This window comes from Lathyrus oleraceus, chromosome 5 (assembly GCF_024323335.1).
Source record: "Lathyrus oleraceus cultivar Zhongwan6 chromosome 5, CAAS_Psat_ZW6_1.0, whole genome shotgun sequence".
Lineage (NCBI taxonomy): Eukaryota > Viridiplantae > Streptophyta > Magnoliopsida > Fabales > Fabaceae > Lathyrus > Lathyrus oleraceus.
Window position 1 is genome coordinate 201,303,095 of NC_066583.1, and position 9,876 is coordinate 201,312,970.

A 9,876-nucleotide genomic window follows, 5' to 3' on the forward strand; every position below is an offset into this window, starting at 1 on the left:
CTGTTGATAAAAAGTCTCCAAGAGAACACTTGAATATTATAGGGGACATTTCAGTTCCATAATTTACTAAGGGCACTTGACAGATCTGACTCCAAGGAATTGTTGTTGACGGTGAGAGCTTGAAGTCGCGAGTAAGCATGTTTGACACTAAAGTTATCTGAGTTGCGCCACCAAACAAATGTATCAAAGTCGGTAAGATAAAGCTCCACCAAGAATAAGATGTTATGAAGTTCTTCCCATTCTATAGCAGCTGCAATAACAAAAATATGTTTGGGCAACCGAGATATTCCAACACCAAATATCATCACATTAATAACCAATATTGGAAATCTTGATCATGTTAACTTGCAAGCAGCCAAAGAAAGGTAAATTTTTGCAACATAGGTTCTACACATATCCATTTATCGAACCAATTGGAGTCAATTTCGCATGATCCCACACAAATTCTGATGTCTCACCACCAAATGCACCATTTGCGCACGTTCACCGACCAAGACGAGTTTAAGATTAAAACTTTGATGTCCCCATATTTGTATACAAAAAGGGAGTGCTATAACGAATCTGAGGTTTCCTTCGATACTATTTCCAAGCCCACTTGATTAAAAGAGCTTTGTTTAACATTTCACAATCCTTTCATCCATAACTTCCCACTTGCTTTGGTTTACAAATGGTATCGCATACGACCCAATTCACTCTCTTCTTGTGATCTTCACCACCCAATGAAAAGCTTGTTGAATTTTGATGATGTCTTGGATTATGATTTGTGGGGATTTGTAAAATGATAAATAGAATATGGGAATGGAATTTAAAACATAACTTAGAAGCGTGAATCTACCTCCCAAGGATAAGAATTTTCCTTTCCAAGTTGCAAGTCTACTCCAAAGCTTTAAAATAATCGGGTCCCGGGAACTAAGCTCGCAGGGATTAATTCTTATGGGCGGACCAAGAAAAGTAAAAGGACTTGGACTGATTGAGCAAGAAAAAAGTCACAGACATCCATCAAAAATTCATAATTAGAGTTGTATCCCAAGATTTTGTTCTTTTGGAAATTGACTCGATGTCCCGAAGCCAACTCAAATCAGTGGAGAACTGATTTGATTGCCCAAATGTTGTCCCAAGAAGATTGACCCGGAATAATAGTGTCATCCGCGAATTGTAAAATGTCAAAATCCAAATTATCTTTCAACCTGAACGGTTTGAATCCTAACGTCAACCTTGCTTTTTTTCAGTAAACCCGTCAAGCCTTCTGCCACCAAAATAAAGACGAATGAAGATAATGGGCCGTCTTACCGAAAACCACGCTCCGCTTGAAAAATCAAAAGTGTCGGAAAAAATTGGTACAAACTTAAGCTCGAATCCAATTTATCCAAATCTCGCCGAAATTCATTCTCATGAAGATTACAACAAGAATTTCCAAGACACCTTATCGAATACTTTCTCAAAATCAACTTTAAAGACAAATAAATCTTTCTTATTCCTCTAAGCAAAATCCACTATCCTATTTTTTATTTCATCCAATTTGGAGTGTATGTGATGAGATGATATATTTTTAATAAAATAGTCAAACAATAGCGTGTGATCTATATTTTATTTCGCCTCGCTCCATTCTATTCCGCTGTGTTCCGGTTCGTCCGTAATATTCCATCCATCAAACCTGATTGATAAATGCATACCATCTAATAAAGGTCTCACCTAATTTTGATAGCAATTTTTATTTTACAAAAGTTTGGAGTACATATATATTAATTGTAGTTGTAGGAAAAACAACACACTCGAATGGGGAAGGAAATGGAAGGTAGAAAGAGGAACAATGTTGAGCTATTTTTCTTAGCCACTCTCATACTCTGGCTTACCTCTGTTTCTTTCCAGATAGTTCTCTCCCACCGCACCCAACTTCTCTACATCATCGCCGGTTCCTTCTTCTACCAGACATCTAACTCTCTCATCCGTTTCTTCTCCTCCTGCTCCAAATCTCCACCCACTGACCCTCTCTTTGTTAACACCTCCGTTTCTCTTCTTCATTCCATCGTTACCTCCACTTCAGGTTCTTTCTCTTTCACTTCAATTTCAGAGGTTTTGATTTTGCATAATTTGTTTGACTTTGGTCAAATTAGTGATTTGTTTATGTTTTCTGAACTTTTTGTGACTGAATTTATGGGGAAAATTGCTTGGAAAGTGGAAACCTAAGCAATTGAGGAAGAAAATTTAAATAGACCTAGAGCTTATTCTTAGGTATAACTATAGCTGGCTATTGAGTTATAGATATTTCAATGATTTAGCATTTGTTTGAAGTTAAACTTGTTTCTTCGTAACTAAATGTAAGCATCAGCCAAGGTTTTAAATAACTGTCGTCTTTGGTCACGCAAAGACTTTCACGATTTCAGTCTATACAAGTGTTGCGACACGGGTTGCGGTTGTTGTGATATGAATTAACTAAAAATAATTTCTTTATCATAAAAAGGGCATAACGGTATCGGTATTGGCACCTTCTGATAAGGACTTTGACTGTTTTTTAAAACCTTGGTATCAGCTTTATGGTTGATGACTGAATTGGTCAATTCAGCCTAATTGCTTGCTAGGCTGTGTAATTGACCCTTAAACCGGGAGTGGACCTTCTTCTTCTTCTTCACGGGGTTGTTGATAACTAAAAATCTAATGCTGAGTCCAGACTAGAACAACCCCCATTGCAATCAGGGCTTTAGAAGAAGGTCTGTGATGGCGATAGTGCGATATCATGATTTTTTTTATGTCTATGCGATTGTAATGCAATTGTGATTGATGTTGCACTGGACTGCAATTCTCTGCAATGTCAAAAGATGTTGAAGTCACAGCGATTTAAAAATTTTATTGCAATTGTTAGGATTAGTAGAAAATCGGGGCCCTGTGTGGATCATTTCCTTTTCCCAATGAAATTTGTCAAGGTCTCGTCGTGTTTTGTTTTGCTGGGATTAGGAGAAGGAAATGCTTATATTTGACTATTTCAGGAATGTCGTGTAAAAGGATGCGAGCGTTCATCACTGTCTTCATAAATTTTCATAATGAGTTTTGCCATGTTCTATCTTTTTTTTTGCTGTTAGATTATGCGACTTCTGTAGACACTCTTTTTCCCGTCTTCTCATTTGAGTTTTGCCATGTTCTATATATATTTTTTTTTTTGCAGTGGTCTTCATCTTGTTCATGCAATGGTCAAATAATGGATTGAGCGCAATGTTTGATCACTCGCAGTTGGTTGAAGGTACATGGCCATGGGCATTTGAAGCATTGTCTTTTTCCTGTGGTTACTTTGCATATGATCAATGGGATATGCTTCATTACCGGTTATATAATGGTTGGATCCCTTCTATCCTTGTGCATCATCTGCTTCTCCTTATCTGCTTCACTCTTGCTTTGTATAGAAATGTCACTATTAACTACCTTATTCTCACTCTTATCTGTGAGGTAAGCATAAAACCTTCTTCCTCTCTTAATGTGCATATGTATGTGTTGTTAAGTACCGCCGCATAATGCTTAGGAGGACTTCTGTCTGTGTTTGTTGTACAGCTGCATTCCATCTTTCTGCATGTGAGAAAGGTGAGGCGAATGGCCGGTATTCGCGATGCGAGGAGCGTCATTATTAAGTTAGAATGGTTTCTTAATTGGACTACCTTCTTTGTGGCAAGGTGTGCGTCCCACATTCTTATCACAGCGAAACTCATCAAAGATGCTCACAAATTTGGAAAGGGTGTGGAGTTACCACTGGCTCTGTTTGGCATGGCAGGGATGAATTCTCTGAACATTGGTCTTGGCATTGATCTCTTTAAAGCTTTTAAGAGAGAGAGGAAGTCTCAGCAAGCTAATCAACATCAACATCGTGAATGATCGAAGAGAAGTGTACTATGCTGCATATATTAGTCTTTTTGTACTAGTACTAGCACAGAGTCTTGCCACAGAAGAAAAAGATTCTTAAAAATGGTTCAATATAACCTTATGTAGCACTTAGACAAGTCCATTATATATCTCTGCAAATTGTTGCTGCAAAAACAAAAATTTTGTCCTGTTGTATTTTTACATATTGATTGAAAAGATTAGTCAGTTATTATGATAAGTTGTTTGGGAATTTGTAAGAGAGGAGTTTTGAAGGAAATATTTTGTTATAATGAAAAACTAATTCCTCCAAAGATTAGTAATAGATTTATGATGTAAGTAGTTTGTTTGATTGAGTTATTTTTATCTTGTTTCAATTAATTGAAAGATAATGGGGACAATATATGAATGTTATCATATGTTAGTTTAACCCTTGAAGACCTTATAGTTGGATAGAGCAACTAAGAAAATATATACGGCTGAAGTAAATGTTAAAATAGTTAGTAGGTGAATTAAAGTACATTTTAAGTATACTAGGAACATTTAACCAACATGGGGTGGTGGCGCAGTTGGCTAGCGCGTAGGTCTCATAGCTTCTGAGTAATCCTGAGGTCGAGAGTTCGAGCCTCTCTCACCCCAAAATATATTTTTCGTTGCTTTATTTTATTTCTCTCCACCTCCTTCTTTGCAAATTGCAGTTTCGGCCGACATAGCCTTTCATTATCAACTTCTGTCTTTCATAAATAAATCTGTAAGTCAACGTTTGTCTTTTATTTTTATTTTTACATAGTCCACCATAAATTTATTAGACTTAATTGTAATTTATTTATTTATTTTACCTTTGATTTTCTATTTTAAAATCTAAAATTTTGATTCTTCTATTTATTTTCTTTTACTTTGGGTCAAATCTGGAATTTTGGCCTTTTATTCTAAAATCTATAATTTTGGTATCCCTGTTTTAAAATCTAGAATTTTGGTTCCCTGTTTTAAAATCTAGAATTTTGGTCTCTTATTTTAAAATTTAAAATTTTGATTCTTCTATTTTAATTTTTGATTAAATGTATTTTTGGTTTTCCTATTTTGAAGTTTTTTAAAATTTAATCCCTCCATTTTAGAAATCAATTTTTTGGTCCAACTTTACATCACTTGGGATTTGATTGGTTCCCCTTCACTTTTGTTTATGTGGCAGTGATGATTGAGATAATTTTTTTTTTAAAATTATGTGGAATTGATGAGTAGATTATTTTATTATTTAATTATTTATAATTTTAATTATATTATTTTAACTCAATTAATTAAAATTCTTAAAAGGTCATTTTGGGCCAACTTAGTTTGTCTAGTCTATACAATCACAAAAGTCCATCCACACAAGCCCACAAATTTTTACTAACTTAGCTGCCCATTAGAATTCAAATCAAATTTTATTCAATCCATCTATTTGCCACACCTAGCTGCCACCAAGGCTACCGCTTTGATGATGTTCAAGAGCCTGGATCCTGGTGGGGTTTAGTGTTTGATGTAGCTGTTAATGCTTATAGTAATGGATTTGGGCAATCATCATTACTCCTCAGAGGTCTCATAACCCTTTCACTACAAGATTGATGTTTGATTGTACGAACAACATGGCAGAATATGAAGCTTGTATCACGGCTCTTGAAGAAGCCATTGATTTGAGAATTAAGATCCTTGATGTATACAGAGATTCAACCTTGGTGGTTAATCACATTAAAGGAGAATGGGAGACTCGCCATCCTGGCTTGATTCCTTACAAAGATTATGCAAGAAAGTTGTTGACTTTCTTCAACAAAGTTGAGTTTCATCATATACCTCGTGAAGAGAATCAGAATCATGCGCCTTGACTAGCTGGAAATTTCTTTCTGAATGAAGATGTGTTGTACAAGAGAAACTTTGATATGATCTTGCTCATATGCGTGGATAGTGTAACACCCCGATAAAATATGATAATTATTTAATTTAAGTTTAATAGTATATTATGATGATAATATGAATGAGAGGGTATTATTTAGATAAACCATTCATATATATTATTATTAGTATATTTATTAATTTAATTAAATAATTGGAATATTATTGGATTATTATTATTGGAATTATAAGTTGGAATCAGTAAAGAGTCCAAATTAGAAAAGGGTTTTTCACGTGAAAACAGAGAAGCGACTGGAAAGTGGAGAAAGGGAGAAGAAGAGGCTAGGGCTCAGGAGGAGAATTCACGATTTTTGAAGGTCAAAGAATCAATTGCCGGATTAACTCAGGTAAGGGGGGTTTATCGTCGTTTAATGGGTATTATGGGTTAACATGTAATGGGTAGTAATAAGCCATTGAATTGACCCTAATTGGGATGAGGAATGCTGTAAATGGTGATGAATAAGTTATGTTAAAACTGTAATTGAATTCTATATGTGGGTGAATCGTAAATTTCTGGACGTGTAGCTTTTTACGGAATTGAAATCGGAGGTCCGGAAGTCCTCCGACGGCGAAAAATGCGGGGGATTCTGCATTTTGTTCGTGTTAGCGCAGGAACAGCTTTCTGTCTTGCGTTAACCGGTTAACCCAGGGTGTTAACCGGTTAACACTGTTATGAATTATGAGAAATTGCTGTCTGTCTTGCGTTAACCGGTTAACCCAGGGCGTTAACCGGTTAACACTGTTAAAATGTGCCAGGAAGCGTGTTCTGTTTTGCGTTAACCGGTTAACCCAGGGCGTTAACCGGTTAACACTGTTGGAAAAGTGGAAAATTGATATTTAAATATTGTGGACATATTGGATGATTGGCCTATATCGGTGGATGATATAGTAGGGATCATTTCCCGTTGTTTTGAGCAGTATAGGTATTAGTAGAGTGTGCTAATACTGTGATTTATTATTTGGCATGATATGAATATGATTATGTGATACATATGCTGATGATGTGTGATGGTATGCATAATGCTGTGAATGTATCTGTTATGTATGCAATTGTGAATGGACTGTTTATGGCTTAGAGTGTGAGCATATGTCCATTGTGGATTGTTGTTGATGTTTGCATGCTAGGTGATTTAGCGTGCATAGTATGGCCTTTATGGTGGTAGCTAATTCCCATGGTGAGGAATTAGTGAGTGAGTTATTGTGGATTGTTGTTGATGTTTGCATGCTAGGTGATTTAGCGTGCATAGCATAGCCCTTGGGGTGGTAGCTAATTCCCATGGTGAGGAATTAGTGAGTGAGTCACTAGGTCTCAAATGAGTGGGACTAGTGAGCTTGGTAGCCGTATCTGGGTTTGATCGGTGAGGTTGAACTATGTGTTCACGAATAGTCGGTACCGCATGCATGGAGTCTTATTGCATAATGTATGTATGACGTATAATATGAATGGATGTATTCCAATATTATACGGGTGTTTTGTGTTGTGTTGTGTTGAGTATGATTATGAGTTGAGGTTGCCGTTGCTGAATGTGTGATCTGATTTGGGTGATGAAATATGTTAAATTACTTAGCATTACATGGTATTTTATAATGCTTATTATATCGATTGAGGAACTCACCCTTACAACTATGTTTCAGGTAACGAGCAGTGATTGAGTAGAAGCTAGTGCTTGGAGTCTAGTGTAGTTCCTTAGTGGGTCATGCTCTGGTAGATGTAACATCGGGGCGGGATGTTTTACTTTGTTTTCAATTGTGGTTGTTGAACAGTTTTACATGTAATGTGATTACATGGTTTGCATGATTGATTAGATCTCTATCCGATGCGAAATGTGCACTGTTTTATTTTTGATTAATAAATGAGCATGACAAGTGTGAATGGTGTGAAGTGTCAAGTGTGACACCCTTAAATTGCATATCTACTCTGATTTATATTTTGTTGTTTTAATTAATTATTGGGGTATTTTAGAAGGGTGTTACATTAGTGGTATCAGAGCATAGTCGGTCGAGTCGAGTCGTAATTATTCTGTTTCCCTGTACGTGATAGGTGTTGTGTAACCCTATCAGTACTTATTGTTTTAGCTTGTTGGGTTTTCAGAATAGAGATGGCTGGAAGAGGTAGAGATGATGCTGCGATTGCTGAGGCTCTGGGTATGCTAGCTGGAGTACTTGGAGGAAATCCGAATGTTGTGGGACTGAGAGCTGCTCGTCAACTGAGTGAGTTCCAGAAGAACAATCCTCCAATGTTGAAGGGAGCATACGATCCAGATGGTGCTCAGAAGTGGTTGAAGGAGATCGAGAGGATCTTCCGAGTGACTGAGTGTGCCGATAACCAGAAGGTCAGGTTCGGTACGCATATGCTGTCAGAGGAAGCAGATGATTGGTGGGTTGCTGCCCGCACTGAGTTGGAAGCTGCTGGGAGTGCTGAGATCACTTGGGCGGTGTTCAGAGAGAGATTCCTGAGGAAGTACTTTCCAGAGGATGTCAGAGGAAAGAAAGAGATAGAGTTCTTAGAATTGAAGCAGGGCAATCAGTCTGTTACTGAGTATGCTGCTAAGTTCACAGAGCTGTCGAAGTATTACACTCCCTATGACGAGGCTACTGGGGAATTTTCGAAATGTGTGAAGTTTGAGAACGGGTTACGTCCCGAGATCAAGCAGGCCATTGGGTATCAGCGGATTAGAGTGTTTTCTGACTTGGTTGACTGTTGCAGGATTTTTGAACAGGATACCAAGGCCAGAGCGGAGAGCTATCAGCAGAGGGTTGATAGGAAAGGCAAGAATCAGAATGATCGTGGGAAGCCGTATGCAGCTGGCAAAGGTTTCCAGAGACAGAGTGGGATGAAGAGACCTAGTGGGGGAGACTCCAGTGCCCCTGCTAAGTGTTACAGATGTGGTCAGGCTGGACATCGTATCCATGAGTTTACCAGTACTGAGAAGAAGTGTTTCAAGTGTGGCAAAGGTGGTCACTTGGCTGCAGAGTGCCGGTTGAAGACTATGACTTGTTTCAACTGTGGAGAGGTGGGTCATATTAGCCCACAGTGTCCTAAGCCGAAGAAAGAGAACCAGTCGGGAGGCAAGGTCTTTGCTTTATCGGGTTCTGAGACTTCTGCAGATGATCGTTTGATCCGAGGTACGTGTTATATTAATGGCTTTCCTCTTGTAGCTATTATTGACACAGGTGCGACTCATTCCTTTATATCCTTGGATTGTGTTGTGAAACTTAAATTAGAGATATCTGAGATGCATGGGAGTATGGTGATTGATACTCCTGCGAAGGGTTCAGTGACTACTACTTCAGTTTGTTTAAATTTCCCTTTGAGTATTTTTGGTAGAGACTTTGGGATGGACCTTGTGTGTCTTCCACTAGTGCAGATTGATGTTATCCTGGGTATGAACTGGTTGGTGTTTAACCGAGTTTATATCAACTGTTTTGATAAGACTGTGATCTTTCCTGAGATTGAGGAAGGAAAGAGTTTGTTTCTATCAGCAAGGCAGGTGAATGAGGCAGTAGCAGATGGGGCAGAGTTGTTTATGCTGTTAGCGACTTTGGAGGCTAAAGATAAACTGGTGATTTGCGATCTAGCCGTGGTGTGTGATTTTCCTGATGTGTTTCCTGAAGAAGTGAATGAATTACCGCCAGAGCGTGAAGTTGAGTTCTCGATTGATTTAGTACCTGGTACTAGGCCGATATCGATGGCTCCGTACCGTATGTCTGCTGTTGAGTTAACTGAATTGAAGAGTCAGCTGGAAGATCTGTTGGATAAGAAATTTATTCGTCCGAGTGTGTCACCGTGGGGCGCACCAGTGTTATTGGTTAAGAAGAAAGAAGGTACTATGAGGTTGTGTGTGGACTACAGGCAACTGAATAAAGTGACGATCAAGAATCGATATCCTTTGCCGAGGATTGATGATTTGATGGATCAGTTGGTTGGTGCGAGTGTGTTCAGCAAAATAGATTTGAGATCGGGTTATCATCAGATACGTGTGAAAACTGAGGATATTCAGAAGACTGCTTTCAGAACAAGGTATGGACATTATGAGTATTCTGTAATGCCTTTTGGTGTGACTAATGCGCCTGGGGTATTTATGGAGTATATGAATAGGATTTTCC

General features: G+C 38.0%; 1 protein-coding gene and 1 non-coding gene across 2 annotated transcripts; both read left to right on the forward strand.

Moving 5' to 3' along the window:
* The first annotated feature begins 1,676 nt into the window (after positions 1-1,676).
* LOC127082837 (uncharacterized) lies at positions 1,677-4,084 on the forward strand. Its single transcript, XM_051023072.1, has 3 exons — positions 1,677-2,044; positions 3,161-3,438; positions 3,541-4,084. Exons 1-3 carry the CDS (start codon positions 1,777-1,779, stop codon positions 3,856-3,858), a joined length of 864 nt encoding a protein of 287 aa, XP_050879029.1. The 5' UTR covers positions 1,677-1,776; the 3' UTR covers positions 3,859-4,084.
* A 313-nt stretch (positions 4,085-4,397) lies between these two features.
* Positions 4,398-4,482, forward strand: TRNAM-CAU (transfer RNA methionine (anticodon CAU)). The gene is given in 2 exon segments: positions 4,398-4,435; positions 4,447-4,482. It is a non-coding gene; the product is annotated as a tRNA-Met (tRNA).
* Positions 4,483-9,876: the final 5,394 nt, after the last annotated feature.